This window comes from Schistocerca serialis, chromosome 1 (assembly GCF_023864345.2).
Source record: "Schistocerca serialis cubense isolate TAMUIC-IGC-003099 chromosome 1, iqSchSeri2.2, whole genome shotgun sequence".
Taxonomy (NCBI): domain Eukaryota; kingdom Metazoa; phylum Arthropoda; class Insecta; order Orthoptera; family Acrididae; genus Schistocerca; species Schistocerca serialis.
This window is the reverse complement of record NC_064638.1, coordinates 223,379,719-223,398,680: the sequence shown is the minus strand read 5'-3', so window position 1 is coordinate 223,398,680 and position 18,962 is coordinate 223,379,719. Positions and strand designations below refer to the sequence as shown.

The 18,962-nt window shown below is 39.0% G+C and overlaps 1 protein-coding gene and 1 non-coding gene across 4 annotated transcripts in view; one reads left to right on the top strand and one right to left on the bottom strand.

Moving 5' to 3' along the window:
- Positions 1-5,964: 5,964 nt before the first annotated feature.
- Positions 5,965-18,962, bottom strand: part of LOC126466320 (uncharacterized) — a 597,202-nt gene continuing 584,204 nt past the window's right edge. For all 3 annotated transcript variants that reach the window (XM_050096378.1, XM_050096376.1, XM_050096377.1), the window contains exon 10: positions 5,965-8,956. In XM_050096378.1, the coding sequence (XP_049952335.1) occupies positions 8,805-8,956 (152 nt within the window). In that variant the 3' untranslated portion in view covers positions 5,965-8,804. The remainder of the gene's footprint in view (positions 8,957-18,962) is intronic.
- Trnas-uga (transfer RNA serine (anticodon UGA)) lies at positions 16,181-16,255 on the top strand. Its single transcript has one exon. It is a non-coding gene; the product is annotated as a tRNA-Ser (tRNA).

Sequence of the window (18,962 nt, the reverse complement as noted above, 5' to 3'; positions counted from 1 at the left end):
GTTTCAGCTGCCCACTTCCCTCCCTGCTTCTACATCTCAGCCAATAACTCGGCTTCCCCTGGTGCTCTGTTGTTTTTCAGCTGGCCAATGTACTGTTCAATTTGATGCAGTGATGCTGGTTATGAATGTGGGTTTTCCTTTTGAGGCTGTCTGAAAATTATTCATTATGTTGGTTCCTCACAGTTTAGAAGATTTTTGAAGTACTTTGCTGGTAACTCACAGTTGTCTTTGTCATTGGTAATCAGTTTGGCTGTTGAATCTTTGAAGTGTAGGCTCATCAGCTTGTAACCTGTTATTTGTTCTTTGGAAATTTTGTTGAAGTCTCTAGTGTTGTTCTGTCTGAAATTTATCTCTATTTCCTCTACTTGTTTCTTGTCATGTTTCCATATCTCTGTTCAAATAATTTTTGATGTCTATTTTCTGATCTCAGTGTGTGATCCAGTGTCTTTTCTTTTTACAGAAGTTCCATTTTTTCCAAGCAGTTAATCTATGCTCTATCACTTTATTACATATCTTATTCCATTCCATCACCTATGATTCCTTCTTCATAGTTATTCTAGTTTTTTCTCCGTTTCTATCATTGCTTCTCTGACTTCATTCTAATTTCTCATCTTCTATGTGTGAAGATTTTTAACAAATTCATTCCTCTTGTCTGACAGAAATGAAGTTTTTTATATTTTGGTGTTTGCCTCTCAAGGTTGAAATTTTTTCTTTGCTTTGATTTGATTTCCATTAAAAAGTTGTCTGAAACTATGCCTAGTCTTCTTCTAACCCATATGTTCATGATTTCTCTATGGTTTTCTATGGTTATTGCCACCTGATCCACATGATATGCACCCCAATGTGTGGTAAGAGAAGACTAGTTCTTCTTGGTAACTGCCTGCAGAAATTGAGGAGTCTTTCCCCATTCTTATTGCTTTGTTTGTGTGCAGGAAATTTTCTTACTATCACCTTGTATTTCTCTTCTCTGCTGATCTGTGCACTGAAGACTCCTACATGTAGTGTTATGTGGTGCTTTGGTATTTCTGATGTCTCCCAAAATTGTTCAACTTTTTCTGGATTTTTTTCTGTTATTGTTAGTAGGTGCCTTTATGATGGTATAGCCCTTGTTTACTGCTCCTATGGTGATGCAATATTTGTTAGGATTGTGTTACATTCAGTTTGACCATGAAATGCTGTTCCAAGCATAGTGACTTTCTGGTTATTCTTCATAGCCAGTTTTGCTTTATAGATCCTGTAGCCCTCTGATTCATATATGTTCTCATTACCATATCTGGTTTCCTAAGTGCTAGTATGAGTATGAATAAATTATAATTATGTTATTATATTATAATTATGTTATTAGTCCTTGTGACTTTGATTATCAAAATTTTTGAAAAATGTCACTGGATAATATCATACATTTTATCACTAGAGTTCAGGCTCACCCTGTATACTTTAGTAACCACCAAGATTACTGTGAATCTTAATACCCACACTTTGACAATGTTGCTGACTTTTCCAAGTAAAACAATCCCTCCTCAGCTTATCAGGCATTCATTACATAGGTTGAAACTTAAATAGTGGCAACACTGCTGTGAAGAGACTATGAACGGAATCTACTATTGTAGCTGATAGCACACCTTGTTGACATACCTACCTTACCTCTGAGCAAACGGACTCGCCCGTCCCAAATCACCAGCGTGCGCACAATCAAGGGAAACACAGTTACTTGTGAGCAAGCGGTCTAACGTAACGGTGTCACTATGTTTTTGAAACAGGAACCATGGAGACCATCAATGCACAGTATTACCGTTCGTTTTTGGAGCATCATACGCGAACAGCTTTGCAAAAGAAGCGGTGACACTTTCTACACAACCCACCCATCATTTTGCACGACAATGGGCGGGCACATACAGTGCAAGCTGTGGCTGCTCTGTTCGGTCAATGCAACTGGGAAGTACTGTACCAACCACCATACTCCCCGGACTTAAGTCCTTGTGACTTTGATTTGATTCCAAAGATGAAGGAACCACTTCATGGCATTCGCTTCAGAACTGTTCCAGAGATTCGACAGGGAGTAAACCGCTCCATTCGCACCATCAACAGAACAGGCTCTGCTAACAGTATACTACACCTTCCACATCACTGGCAATGATTTCTACACAGTGCTGGTGACTACTTTGAAGTACAGTAATAGGTGCAAACATTTAACTCTTTTGTATCGGTTGTGAATAAATAGTTGCCGCTATTTAAGTTCCAACCCTCTGCACTGTAACTACTGAGCTTTTATGAAACTAGCTTAATTTCTCACTAGTATGGCTCAAAAGCAGATCTCTGATGCCATCTTAGCCATCTCTATAGTTCCAGAATTTTGTAGTCAGGAATGTGCTCTAAGTTTATGCTCAGTGCCTGCAAATTACTTAGATTAAGAGTATGCTAAAAGCCCTTGTCACTTGTCTGACACTCAACCATGCCTTCACTACTTCCATCATTTGTTCATATGTGTTTACTTTTTTTTTTTTTTTTTTTTTTCCTTCAGTGTTCCAATAATGGAAGGAGTAAAGGTAACAAATCACCATATGGTTTAGGCATTTAGTGACTGATTGGCACATAAACAAAACAGAGAACTTGGCTAAGTTTCTGGATAAATCATTCTTCAGAACTAACAGAATACACATGCACCTGTACAAATACACCTTCCCGACCAGATGCACTGCACTGCATTGCATTGCCATTGCAGTTTGGTCAGGCTGGGAATTGTGCTGGCACAATGTAGTTAGTGAAGATGATGTGTGTGTGTGTGTGTGTGTGTGTGTGTGTGTGTGTGTGTGTGTGTGTGTGTGTATTCCACTAGCTCTGAAACGGGGAGTCATCTGAAAGTCTTGTTTACGTGCCTATCAACCACTCAACTTCAACAGCTTGTAGAATTTATTTTCTACTATTTGCTTCCTTCTTCATATTTATGTCTATTTTTCTCCATACTTGTGAAAATTACGTAAATCTGAACCAGTGGCCTAAATTAATGGCAGACTGAAGAAGTACACTTCTTGTGTGGCCAGAAATGTTAATGTCATGCCAGGCTATCACTGAACGAATACCAGGTACGAAATCTGCCCATCTCTGAGTTTGAACAGAACAGATCAATGACGCTTCAGGAAATGGGTTTGCCACGATGTAGCATTACAATTTGTACCGGCTATATTACTCTGACACTGATGCACATGTGGAACTTGTGACTAAGAGATTGTCAGCAGGTACTAAATCACATAATGTAACCACTGGGTGAGTTGATTGTTAAATTGCTCATGTGCCTACAAGAAACAGTGCAGCTTCATCCACAATAGAACTGCAGTAGTTTAGTTGTGGATGTGTTAGTATTGACAGCATGACATTGTCTGTTGTGGAGTGGTGGCATATTTGTTATTATGTTGGTATCTACACTCCTGGAAATTGAAATAAGAACACCGTGAATTCATTGTCCCAGGAAGGGGAAACTTTATTGACACATTCCTGGGGTCAGATACATCACATGATCACACTGACAGAACCACAGGCACATAGACACAGGCAACAGAGCATGCACAATGTCGGCACTAGTACAGTGTATATCCACCTTTCGCAGCAATGCAGGCTGCTATTCTCCCATGGAGACGATCGTAGAGATGCTGGATGTAGTCCTGTGGAACGGCTTGCCATGCCATTTCCACCTGGCGCCTCAGTTGGACCAGCGTTCGTGCTGGACGTGCAGACCGCGTGAGACGACGCTTCATCCAGTCCCAAACATGCTCAATGGGGGACAGATCCGGAGATCTTGCTGGCCAGGGTAGTTGACTTACACCTTCTAGAGCACGTTGGGTGGCACGGGATACATGTGGACGTGCATTGTCCTGTTGGAACAGCAAGTTCCCTTGCCGGTCTAGGAATGGTAGAACGATGGGTTCGATGACGGTTTGGATGTACCGTGCACTATTCAGTGTCCCCTCGACGATCACCAGTGGTGTACGGCCAGTGTAGGAGATCGCTCCCCACACCATGATGCCGGGTGTTGGCCCTGTGTGCCTCGGTCGTATGCAGTCCTGATTGTGGCGCTCACCTTCACGGCGCCAAGCACGCATACGACCATCATTGGCACCAAGGCAGAAGCGACTCTCATCGCTGAAGACGACACGTCTCCATTCGTCCCTCCATTCACGCCTGTCGCGACACCACTGGAGGCGGGCTGCACGATGTTGGGGCGTGAGCGGAAGACGGCCTAACGGTGTGCGGGACCGTAGGCCAGCTTCATGGAGACGGTTGCGAATGGTCCTCGCCGATACCCCAGGAGCAACAGTGTCCCTAATTTGCTGGGAAGTGGCGGTGCGGTCCCCTACGGCACTGCGTAGGATCCTACGGTCTTGGCGTGCATCCGTGCGTCGCTGCGGTCCGGTCCCAGGTCGACGGGCACGTGCACCTTCCGCCGACCACTGGCGACAACATCGATGTACTGTGGAGACCTCACGCCCCACGTGTTGAGCAATTCGGCGGTACGTCCACCCGGCCTCCCGCATGCCCACTATACGCCCTCGCTCAAAGTCCGCCAACTGCACATACGGTTCACGTCCACGCTGTCGCGGCATGCTACCAGTGTTAAAGACTGCGATGGAGCTCCGTATGCCACGGCAAACTGGCTGACACTGACGGCGGCGGTGCACAAATGCTGCGCAGCTAGCGCCATTCGACGGCCAACACCGCGGTTCCTAGTGTGTCCGTTGTGCCGTGCGTGTGATCATTGCTTGTACAGCCCTCTCGCAGTGTCCGGAGCAAGTATGGTGGGTCTGACACACCGGTGTCAATGTGTTCTTTTTTCCATTTCCAGGAGTGTATTTCCCAGAATGTCCATTGTCCAAGAAACCCAAATGCCTGTCTGCAATCAGTTTCTGAATTATTCCTCTCCCACCACATAGTGAGTAATGGCCACATATGTGTTATAAGCTACCGCAATGGCTGCAATTTGACAGTGTACATTGTTCAGTTGCATTGCAGATGTGTGCAAAGTGTTATAGTTTGGTCACCATTTGAGACGACGTGTATTTTTGAATATGTTGAATATTTTGATGTATAACAAGGGAAATCTGAATAGCAACTATTATGGCAGAGAGGTTTGGGGTCCAAGTTATTTTCAGAAACTCTACATGCCATGTACCAACAAGATTGGGAGACTATTTCCTATGTATTACTTCAGTCTTTATAGGTTTTATTTTATGATAAGCGAGTAAAATATTATTCCTCCCTTGCTTCTGTGCACATTGGGAGTCAAATGTGCCTTAGATAATGCTTGGTTGGTGACTTGTTAATCACAGTCTTCCAGCAACAACCTTTGATGTTTTGTGGTCGTTATCAATACAAACCTCTTACTCTGCTGTACAATACTTTGTGCTTGGGGATTAAGCAGACAAGTGGGTCAGGGCAAATGACAAACAAGAGATGCATGTGTCTGTTTAAAAGCTGTACTTTCAGAAGGTCATAACTGTGTACCATGAGAATAAGGGCCTGAATTTTTTGCATGATATCTTGCAGATTTGCTTTCCTGTGCTTAAAATACTAGGTAAAGTTGGTGATTTTTCCTCGACAGTAAAATCTGTAATTATTATCAGTACCCATGAGCAAAGCCTTTAGCTGTATTTTCTACATAGATATTTATCTCTCTCTCTCTCTCTCTCTCTCTCTCTCTCTCTCTCTCTCTCTAACAATTTGTCTGAGTTCCTGTGATCCCGGATGGCAAATAAAAATTTATATTTAGATCTGTTTCACATGTATTCATGTCACATGGTTACATGTACAGTCCTCCATGTGCAATAAATATAAAACATTTGTTTATTGGATGTATAAAAATAGAATTTATAAAAAGTGTCAGTGTTTGGAGATGTACTGACTTCTTCCATTTTAAACTTCATGATTACCAGTTAAAAGAAAGATCAGAGTATTGTAACTCAAACTGCCAAAGACTGTTTCTGTAATACTTTAATAATTTACATGAGAAAATTATTGTACAGGCTCTTAAAATACAAAATATCATTTAACAGCAGTATAACAGACAACAAAGTTAAGAAATTTTGTATACACATAATACAAGTATTTACATCTTTTCCATAAACTTACATTACTGATAGTTCAGCAGAATGTGCATGAGAAATTGGCCAGTCAGTCAGTCTTCCAAATCCTCAACAAGAAATTGAAACACTTTGTTTTGAAGTGGAATATATTTTATTCATTAACTTCTAAATTGTTTACTGTATTTCCAATCAGCAGTTTATAAACAAAATTGCAAGTAATAGATAAAACAATATTTACAGAGTGAGCTTAGTATCCCAGCAAAGTTACTGAATCTGATACAAATTACCTAAGACCATTACCTAAGACCATACATGTCTGATTTCTGAAAAATAAAATAATGGAATACAGAAACTGTTATGAGAATGTTTCATGGAATGTGTTTTTGACAATCACAGATCAAACTATGTCACACACAAATAACTGTTAGAGTTCTTTACTTTCTCTTTTAAAACTACATCCCCACAACTGCTTCATTTTCAGTGCCTACTAAGACAAAATTTATAAAAGAAGAAAAATTTCTGTACCTAATATGTTTTATACATTTCATAAAACAACAATATAGGTGACACATAGGACTGAACAGCAAAAGTTTTGAGAGTCAATAGTACAAAATCATCTTTATTATTTCTCTTCAATGATTATGATTTTTTATGATTATGATTTTTTTATGTTACTTGCGTGAATTCAGGTAAACTGTTCTTCACTTAATGTACTTGTGTTGTTAATTTTTTGTTGAATTTTATTGCTTTTGGAAGCATATCAAATAGTGTCAGGTACAGCAGTCTCAAACATCAGTATGAAATGGAAAAGACATATGGTTGCTGAGATTTGCAAAGGTTAAACGTCAAAACTTGCTTGCTGGCCAGAGATGAAGTGGCAGAAGAAAATAATAACAGTATAAAAACGAAAACTTTAAAATAGAAAACTGTAGAATTACAAGGAGACATTATGGCTGACCAGTACCTACCTCCAGGATGAAAAATACCAAATACGTGTTGAAAGGAAATCACTTAAAAAACATAAACACACATACACACCACACACAATATTTTCTCCCTGAGAAATGAACAATCAAAACAGTGAAAAATTATAGATTAAGGGATCTAGTGTACATCAAGAACTGCAAATGTTGAAGAGGTTTTCACATCGCTCTGTATACAAGTGAAGTATGTAGCAAGCAACTGAAACACATATTGACATAGTCTTGGCAATAAAGTACTGTACTAGTGGCGAACTGTTTGTTCACACTGTAAAATCAATAAGCTGTCTGAAGCAGAGAATTGCTCATTCTCCTGACAAATAATTTTGGCTGTTGCATACCGCCATGAGCAGGGGTAAACACATAGAGATTTGAAACTGTAAAATATATTGTTTAACAAGAGTAAAAACTCGAAACTGACTGAATTTGGATCTAGAGTCACATCTTTTAACATTCTTCTTGATTTCCACTGTATTTAAAACTATAATTGTTTCTGGTCAGGAACTGCCTAGGTTCTGAAGTTGGTATCTGGAGTACGGGTGTGGTTCTTTAAGTGTAACTAAATCAAAATGCAGTTCACCTTGTCAATATCCATGAAGTGAGTTGTAGGTTGTGTAAACACCTACACTTGGCATACTGCTCTAAAACTTTTTAAAAAATGGGAAAAAACTTAAATTAGAAGCTCAACAAGCAACATGTATGGTACTCTATAAAATATCCTAATAAAATCATTTATAAAGAAAAAAGATTGAAATAAAGTTCCAAGCACAGACTGCATTATTACACATGTGGCAAAGACTCACACATAGTAATTATACAAATGTATGACAGCATTTTAATGTGTTATCTGGCAAGACAACATATATAACTTCTTTTATAATTATCTACTACAAAAGTATTACTGACATTAACCATAACAAAATCCTTCAATAATGTTCTTTGGTTTGCCAAAACACAAATAATCTTCAGTCTTTTAATAATTAATTCATCCCCACCATCATCTTACAACAGAGAAATAGTATCCACAGTCTCTTATAGTGTTCGACTTTTCCAGAAGTCTTTACTCTTCACACTTACAAATGACAGTACTCAAGAGAACATTACTTCTTTTGCCACCACAAAAAAAATCAACAAATGCAAATATTTAGTATGTTTGAGAAAACTGTGTACTATTTTCAAATACATATATTCTTTGGTTAACTGAGATAGTTACAAGAATTTTGGAAGCATTCTGTTCCAATTAAAGCTAGAAGTGCTGCTAGTTGGCTCTTTAATGTACATGAAAAAAAGAGCAATAACTTCCTAAAGCATACATGGCCACAGTGTTGATAAACAACTTATCCTCTGTGGAGATGATTTGATTTTATTCACGTTAACTATATAGAATAATCATTAAATTAACAAAATTATACACTAATCTAGTGCTTAAATGCTGAACTAAGATGTTTTAGACTGATGAATATCACAAAACGACAACTTTGATGTTGGTCTGTTTGGCTAAAAACAGAAAGATAAAAAATATATATTTCTAATTGCAAAGTGCATGGGCAAGCTCTGTGAGTACTATTTCTAAACAGCTTGCAGTATGCACATACAGTTCACAAAATAAGTTTTTGTTTACAAAAATCTTAGCTGAATTAGCTATGAGGAATGATGTATAATTGTACTGCACATTTGGAACAAAGAGGAAAATTCTTGCAGTTGTCTTACAAAACTACTTATAAATTATATTCTCATTACAATGGACTGTTCAAAGAGGTTTGGGTACATTGCTCACAAACTGGCCAATGTAATTTCCACGTGGATTGTAATTTGCTACAATTATAGCTCTTCCATTTTTGGAGCGTGCTATCCCCATACCAAGTTCTTTGCTGCTCCTCCATATCATTTGTGAAAAGTGACCTAAATGAGAAGAAAAAACTATGAAGTGTTAAATGTTCCTGTCACAATAAGACAAAAATATATTTTAATTCATTTTTGTGGATTTCAAATAAACTACAAATAATTCTAGTGACAATGACTCTACTACAAACTTTTATGAGGCAATGTAATCATTCTCTCATAATAAGCAATGTGATCTGTTATTACATGATAATTATAATTAACACATTAACCAACAAGTTTGAGGTACTCTGTCTCATTGAAACTGAAACTGAATCACTGGGAGTCACTACATCTATTTTGGGAAAACCTATTATGTCCGGTGTCAAGAGGAGGCAAACACAAAAGGATAGGGGTCTATTAATCAACAGCAGTTCAAACATATGGCAAATGATGGTACCCCTTATAGAAATGGCAGCAAGTGACAGGGAAGGATGCTAGGTGCTATCAGTGTGTATGTCTGAGAGCCTCATTCAACACACTAAAGAGGCTGTCCAGCAGGTACTGAGAAAAAAGATGCAATCAACTGCAGATTGTGGCACACATTGGGGGCAAATGGTGCCTGTCATCTTGGCTCCAAGGTCATACTTGGGTCACTCCAGCAACTGGCAGAGACTGTTGAGAAGACAGCCTTGCGCATGGAGTTTCAATGAAGCTCACAGTTTGCAACACTGTCCCCAGAACTGATTGTGGCCTTTGGTTCTGAGTTGTGTGGAAGGACTGAACCAGAGTCTTTGAAAGTTTTGTGACAAGCCAGGCTGTGATTTCCTGGACTTGCATCATAAGGTTGAGAACTGTAGTGCCCCCTAAATGGTTCAGGTGAACACTACACATCAGAGGCTACTCTACTATTGTGCAGGGTGCACATATGTTTTTTTTTAGATTAGGCAACTTTCCACCCAATCCAGATAATGATAGCTGTAGATAAGTGTAATATTGAAAGAAATGCCTCCCGCAGGTCAGAGTGTTAAAACCGTAATGGTAAACTGCTGAAGCATTTGTGACAAAGTACTAGAGTTTGTAGTATTCATGAAAAGCAGTGAAGCTCACATAATACAGACAGCTGATGGAAACCTGAAATTGATAGCAGTGAGATTTTTGAGACAATTTAAGTGTATCTGAAAAGTACAGGTAAATGAAAAAAGGAAGTTATGTATTTGTTGCAGTAGACAAGAAACTCGAAGCTGCATGTGGGATTGTCTAGGCAATACTCAGTATCAGGCATAAAATGATAATTGATCCATCTCTCACCCACCAGAGTCACCTCCTGGCGTAATAGAAAACTTTAGAGAAAGCCCCAGTGCATTTGGAGACTTGAATATCCAACAATTAATTGGGAAAATTACAGTTTTGTTAGTGGTGGGCTGAAAACTACCTAAAACAGATGGTTAGGAACCCCACTCATGATAGGAACATATTGTATCTACAAGTAATTGCAACAAACAGATCTTTGATGATGTCCAGATGGAAACTAGTATCAATAACTGTGTTGCAGTTGTGGCAAAAATGATTACCAAAGTACAAAGGACAACTAAACCAAGCAGAAAGATATAAATGAACAGTTAACTATATAAAACAGCAGTAGTGTCATATCTCAATGAGAAACTTGAAAATTTCAGCACAGGGCAAGAGCATGTACAGGAACTATGGCTCAAGTTTAAAAGAATAGCTGACCATGCATTGAATAGATATGTACTCAGTGGAACAGTCCATAGTGAGAGGAAACCTCCATGGTACACAGTCTCTGTAAAGAAACTTCTAAAGGAACAAAGACTGCTGCATAATAGGCGTAAAGCAAAGCGTAGGGCTTTAGATAGGAAGATGCTGAATGACAAGCATTTGGCTGTCAAGAGATAGTACTACTGTATCAGAATATTGCCAAATGATATTTCACAGAACCCAAAGAAATTCTGGTCATATGTAAAGGCTGTTAGTGGCACCAAAGTGAAGTGTCCAGTCCCTAGCAAATGAGACAGGAGCTGAAACTGAGGGCAGTAAAGCAAAAGCTGAAATGCTTAATTCCATTTTCAAATATACCTTTACAAAGGAAAACCCAGGAGAAGTGCCTCAATTTAATCCTCGCACCACTGAAAAAATGAATAAAATCAGTATTAGTGTCAGTGATGTTGAGAAACAACTGAAATTGTTGAAACTGAACAAAGCTCCAGGACCTGATGGAATCCCTGTCAGATTCTATACTGAATTGGTGACCAAGTTGCCCTCTTCCAACTATCATCTATCACACATCCCTTGAATAAAAAACTGTGTCCAGTTTTTGGAAAAAAGCTCAGGTCACACCTGTCCACAAGAAGGGTTGTAGAAGGGGTCCGCAAAACTACCATTCAATATCCTTGACATTGATTTGTTGTAGAATAAGGTATCTTGAACAGAATGGCCTCCTCAGTGCCAACCAGCATGAATTCTGGAAAAAACAATGATCATGTGAAACCCACTTTTCTCACATGACATACTAAAAGCGCCTAGCATCTAGCACACATTGGTCTAGCGATTATTCATGTTGGTTTTTGAACATTTTTTAACACCTTTTAAATTGATTTCTGAATGAATCTTAAGTTGATTTTTGAATGTATACACAGTGTATGTGATGTCTGCCAGGGGAATCCCCATCACATCTAGAAATAAAAATCTTTCATGCAGACTAAAGGTGACAGGGCACACAAGCTGAGCCGAATAAACTCAAACAGGTGAATGGCAATCACTGTTTGTTTATGTGCTTGATTGGGTATGCAAATGATAAACATTATTTTAATCATTAGTGAAATATATAGATTCAGACTATCAGAATGTGAATAAACAACTAACAGGAATAACAGGTAAGAAAGATTACATATTATCTTGTTGGTATATCTGAGAAAATGAAATTATGACACAAAATTTTTGTCATACTACTAAAGGTGATCCCTAGTCTGCAGCTCCTTAAACTCTGTTTTAAGAAAATGCTTTGTACAGGCATGTAATAATGTCTAACTGGAGAATAAACATGGGATAACTGAACTGGTTAGTGAAGTTAACCAGAGAATAAGTTTTCACAACTTACTTGATTATGGAATTAGTAATGAAAAGATCATTTGTTAGAAAGAGAAAGGAGAAGGAACATGGACATCACACAGATTATACTGAAGAATATGACAATCCCAAATTTATATAAAAATTTTGAACTAACACTACTTTCCAATCTCATGCTTGAGGAATTGGAGTGTATGAATTAAATGTGAAACTATTTCCTAACATAAAACTTTTTGCTTGTAGTAGGCATAATAGGCATTTGATATTGGTACTTTATGAATTATATTCTGTAGTGTATCTAAAAACGAAGATGATGAGACTTACCAAACAAAAGCGCTGGCAGCTCGATAGACACACAAACAAACACAAACATACACACAAAATTCAAGCTTTCGCAACAAACGGTTGCTTCATGAGGAGAGAGGGTACATCTGGTGTATGTGCGGATGGATATGTGTGTGCGTGCGCGCGCGAGTGTATACTTGTCCTTTTTTCCCCCTAAGGTAAGTCTTTCCGCTCCCGGGATTGGAATGACTCCTTACCCTCTCCCTTAAAACCCACATCCTTTCGTCTTTCCCTCTCCTTCCCTCTTTCCTGATGAAGCAACCGTTTGTTGCGAAAGCTTGAATTTTGTGTGTATGTTTGTATTTGTTTGTGTGTCTATCGACCTGCCAGCGCTTTTGTTTGGTAAGTCTCTTCATCTTTGTTTTTAGATATATTTTTCCCATGTGGAATGTTTCCCTCTATTATATTCATATTCTGTAGTGTTATTTATATAAATGACATACATAAAATGACCATTTTCATTTCCACTGTTTTTATGGCTTCCATTACAAAACATACACGTTTGGATTCCACAGAGCAAAATACAGTGCATGCAATAGAAGAATGCTGTGTGAAGAGGCATGCCACTGCATTTTGGCACACTTAAGACCAAATAACATGTCTTACATTTCATCAAACACATACGTTTCATATATCAAACTCACCAAAAAGATGTGCAGTACAAAATGAACATAATTTTGAAACATCAATTTTTTTAATTCTTGGTGTCCTATCTGAAACGCTCAAGTTTTTGTCCCAGTTTGGGAATATCATAGGTCTTGGGTTGCAGAGAAGGGCAGCACAAATAGTCACAAGTTTGTTTAATCCATGGAAGAGTGTCACAGAGATACTGAAGGAACTGAACACTGTTGAAGACAGGTGTAAAGTATCCCAAGAAAGTCTAGTAACAAAGTTTCAAGAACCAACTTTAAATGGTGACTCTAGGAATAATACTACAATCCCCTGTATATTCTTCACATACAGATCATGAGAATAGGATTAGGATAATAACTACATGCACAGAGGCATTCACACAATCATTCTTCCTGCACTCCATACATGAATGGAACAGGAAGAACCCCTAATAACTGGTACAATGGGACAGTAGTTTGCAGAATATAGATGTAGATGTAGTTGCAGATGGTGTAAGGCCATGTCTATGCCACCCTACCCCTGTGATTCACCTGTAAATGGATTAATGTAAGTCCTGAATTGTGTTCACAGGAATTTTGTAATTTCGTCATGCTGTGAAAAATTTTCACCAGATGCTACACTTTGCACTGAATCACAATCCATTACAAAATTGCAAATTATCTGTAATATTACAGGTGATTATGAATGCAAAAGTGATCAAAGTCAACCTGAAATTCTTCAAGTCGCACTTGAACAGAAGTATGGGGTTTCTTCAATAGGTATCAAAACTGACATCCCAAAACGAAATTTATTGCAGATGTATGTGCAACTGTAAGACTGTTCAGGAACCCCCATTAAAGTTACATGGATCACTTCAATCATACAGAAACTATGTCTTTTCAGCATAGTTGGGCACATGACCATTAATCATCAATTACCATCTTCAAAAATCATGTTGTGGCAAGTTCGGGGCAAGTAGGTGTGTGGCTAAAATCGATTGCACGTGATCAATGCAAACAGTCAAGCATGAGTGAGAATAATTAGGTGTTGGCTGTTTATGATTGTATGTTAACTGAGATCAGGTTACACACCACTTTTGTTTAGTGGATTGACTTTAAACTACATGATGGAATCAGATTCTAGCTCTACAACTGATGAATATCTATGGTTGCATTAAAGTAGTTACATTAATTTTGTATCCAAATTGGGAGAGCAAACACTTGTAGACTGTAAATTGTGCTTGCCTAAAAGATCAACAATTAGGGCTCACACTTCAAGCCATAATGATCTGAAACAACATGTAAGGAGAGGACACAAATCTTGGTATGTTGAATTTGAACAAAAAGTGAGGACAGGATCTGGTCAAGGGAAATCTTGGGCAGTCAGACAAAGAGAGAGGAATCATTAAAAGCAATTTGGTTAAAAGAATATGACAGAGAAGCACTGGGGAGACTTTTTGGGATTGCAGCAATTGGCAGTGATGTTTCTCAACCTAGTGTGGACCAGTGTGTCATAACATTAATAAATAAATAATTATAAAACCACATGATTTGATTCCCTTGCTCATTTCACTATAGCCACAATACATCATTAACTCTGCTGAGTTTAGAGGTGGATACTACAATGCCCCACTGATGAGTACCTACTCCTGTTCAACAGCATCAATCATTTGAGTGTTATCACATTGTGAGCCTACAAGTAGTTGGATGGGCATATCAATGGATATGTTGGGCACAACATATTCATGGTTGTCACAACTTTCAGCTGTGGTCTACAGAATATTCCCACACCTGCAGATCAGATTCTGGACTTCTACACAGTATGAACATCAAGATAGATGCATTGTGCAGGCAATGATGGAAGGCCAAACTTCAATCAGGGATAAAATCTGAGCACTTATTGCATCCACTGTGTCATCAGAGCCACTGGAAACCATCTGCTTGCAGACAGTGACCACATGCTGAAGGCAATTTCTTCATTAGGAAGGTGATGTGGTTTTTCAGCAGTATAATGCACATCCACATACAGCTGCTGCAATGCAACATGCTCTTCATGATGAACAACAACTGCCCTTGCCAGTAAGATCACTAGATGCATGACAAACTCCAGAGAAATACCTTTAGAAAAGACTTCCTAATTATTAGGCCTATATTTGAGTTAACGAATTTCTTTTCTTCAGAAATGCTTTTTTTGCCATTGCTAGTCAACATTTTATATCATCTTGACTTTGCACAAGTAGCAAAACTGATCTACTACTTTAAGTGTCTCATTTCCTAATCTAATTCACAATTCGAATGTATTCCATTATCCTTGCTGCCCCACAACCTCCTGATGCTGTACCTGTTGGCAGTCTAGTCCCTGCACACTCCACTGGACACCATCTCGACTGCAACTTGACGTGTCTTCTTTATAGGAAGTAGCAATCTGTCAGTACCTGCTTTCTTTGGAATTGGAATTATTACATTTTTTTGTAGTCTGATGATATTTCGCCTGTCTCATACATCTTGCGCTCCATATGGAATAGTTTTGTAATGGCTGGCTCTCTCAAGTCTATTGTTAGTCATGACAGAATGTTGTCTACCCCTGGGGCGTTGTTTCAACATACGTCTTTCACTGCTCGGTCAAATTTTTCTCACAGAGTCATATCTCCAATCTCATCCTTGTCTACGTCCTCTGTCCTTTCTATACTATTTCCCTCAAGTACAACTGTCTTGTATACACCATCTATATACTCCTTCTACCTTGCAGCTTTCCCTTCTTTGCTTAGTACTGGTTTTCCATCTGAGCTCTTGATATTCATACAGCTGCTGCTTTTTTCTCCTAAGACCTCTTCAATTTTCCTGTCAGTGGTTTCTATGTTCCCCATAGTGAAATATGCTTCTAAATCCTTACATTTGTCCTCTAGTCATTTCTGCTTAGCCATTTTGCACTTCCTGTCAATCTCATTGTTTAGACATTTGTATCTCCTCTCACATGCTTCATTTATGGCATTTTCACTGTGTGCCCGACCGAGAGTTCGAGTCTCGGTCGGGCACACAGTTTTAATCTGCCAGGAAGTTTCATATCAGCGCACACTCCGCTGCAGAGTGAAAATCTCATTCTGGAAACATCCCCCAGGCTGTGGCTAAGCCATGTCTCCACAGTATCCTTTCTTTCAGGAGTGCTAGTTCTGCAAGTTTCGCAGGAGAGCTTCTGTAAAGTTTGGAAGGTAGGAGACGAGATACTGGCAGAAGTAAAGCTGTGAGTACCGGGCGTGAGTCGTGCTTCGGTAGCTCAGTTGGTAGAGCACTTGCCCGTGAAAGGCAAAGGTCCCGAGTTCGAGTCTCGGTCGGGCACACAGTTTTAATCTGCCAGGAAGTTTCATTGTTAAAAATCAGTTGTTGTGCCAATTATTCCTTCTATATCATATGAAACATCATCTGTTGGTCATTTTGTGCACTTTTTTTTATTTCAGTAAAGCCTCATGTCATTTCAAGCATGGGTGTAAGTGTTTACCTCTCTACCTAAATTATTCTGTGAAGTACTGAATCTCAAATGTTAACAGATTTTTAGGTCACCCTGCATTTTGAGTAAAAATCTGATAAAATACGAGTGTCATTCCAAAATTAATCCCTCCTACTTTTTTTGTGGTGACTTTGGATGTCCATTCAAGATGTCTCTGGTCTAGTGCTAATGCTTGAACCTCCCTCTTTCATTTTCAGCTGGTTACATTGTTCTGTGGTAGTTGGCACCAGCAGGGGAGTGTATAAAACAGTGATGTGCGATTGAATTCCTTATTGCTGAAGAAATTGCACTGACTGAGATCCATACACACTTGCTAAAGCTGAATGGAGATGATACAATAGACATGAGCAATGTGAGGCAATGGGTAATTTATTTTCAAGGTGGTGAAAAGGGTGTGCATGGCAAGCCGCCATGGCACAATCAACCCTGAACAGCTGTCATCCCTTCCAGTGAAGAGCATCTTGATCAACTCATCCACGCTGATCGGCGGACAACAACCAGAGAATTCTGTGCAAAGCTGAATGTTGGGTGTAATGCCTTGGAAATAATGTTGCAACATCTTGGTTATTGCAAAGTTTGTGCGAGTTGGGTTCCACGAATGCTTATGGAAGAACAAAAAACTCCTCAAATGGAAATTTGTCAGGACCTGCTGGACCAATATCAAGCTGAAGGTGACAATTTGCTGAATAGCATCGTCACTGGAGATGAGAAGGGTGTCACCACTACAAGGCAGAATCCAACAGACTGTTCATGGAGTGGCGAGATGAGAATTCTCCATCAAAGAAGAAATTCAGACACAGCCATCTGCAGGCAAACTGATGTGCACAGTGTTCTGGGATAGCCAGGGTGTGGTTCTTTTGGATGTCCTGGAGCCTGGAAAACTGTCAGTTCATTACGTTATAAGATGACACTGACTAAGCTGAAATTCTGAATTTCCAGGGTAAGGCCAGAGAGGAAGACCAGCTTGCACATGCAGCGTGATAATGCCAGGACCCACACCAGTTTTGTGACCATGCAAATCATTGCAAAATTTGGCTGGAATTTCTTACAACATCCACTGCACAGTCTTGATTTAGCGCCTTCAGAATTCCATCTCTTTGGGCTTCTGAAAGATGGACTACATGGCAAACATTTTCAAGGCTCAGATGTGGTTGATAAAGTGGTTAGCCTCTGCTAGTTCTGAATTTTACAAGTACGGCTTGCAGGCTCTGGTTCATCGTTGGCAAACGTGCATAATGAATGGTGGTGACTATGTGGAAAAATGATGAAATATGGCTCTATTTAGCTGTGCTGTGTGTGATTTATGTATCCAGGGGCGATTCTAGAAGCTGGTCAAGGAGGGGTGGGCTAATGACCGGAGAGGGGGGTTGGGGGAATAGAATATCACTTAACAAAAAGAATTGGGATCCTCCACCAACAAATTGCTAAAATTTGGTGTTGCTTAAAGTAGTTTTTGGTAACTGTTTTGGGGTTCAGGTTAAAAACGTGTCTAAAAAATGTGTGTGCCCAGGAAAATAATATGATCTGACCCAGATGTCTGGCAATTTCGTAGTTTTTGTCTGGGGTAGGAAGTTTAAATGTTGGTAGGCATATTTAGCTTTCTTGTACATTAATATACATCCATTATATATTAATAAATAATAAGACACACCACCCCTATATTTATCTCCTGTAGTTTCCATGAATAAAAATAGGAAGCATTACTTTTGGAATGACCCTCGTCTTAGCAATTAGGAAATTGAGACACATTGCTAGTACAGTGGAGAGAACAATATTTGGTTCCAGATGTTGAAAACCTCAACAGAAATCTCAAACAATAACTGGTTTCAAACCTTACAACTTTCTAAAGCTAGGTATCAAAAAAGTATCAATCGCGATTAGCATAATTAATTTGTCTCAAAAAGTGTGCAGAAAAATAATGACTTAGGCATCATTTAGTTCATACAAGGATCTTACAAGTACAGTACACCACCTTTTAAAATATGAGGCTAAGTCAATTATTATCAGCAATTTAGTTATATTTTTGTTTATTTTGGTAGTAATGTCATCTTACTTTGATGACGCATGCTTTGTTTATTTGTTGTTATATCTTTGCAATTTTCAAGCTGCTAGGTTAGTTTCATTATCACTGCCATGCTCTTAATAATGGCTGCTCCACTGTCTATTTGCACCAAAGAAGAGCAACATTTAGTGATCTGTTTTTTGTGGTTTGAGGGCACATCAGGGGCTGAAATTCATCAAAAATTTTCGGTACAGTATGGGAACAGTGTTTTGCCACAACAAAGTGTCTATGAATGGACTGAAAAATTCCGAAATGATCGCACCAGTGACGCACAATGAAGGAGCCGGACGACTGTTTACCACTTCAAATGAAGAAACCATTGAGCAGTCATGTGAAATGATTCTCTTAGACAGACAATTAACTATTGATGAAGCAACACATCGTCTGTAAATTAGTCATGGTTCTGACCACAAAATCATCCATGACAGACTTCATATAGTTCATGCAAGATGGATCCCAAAACAACTCACACAATTG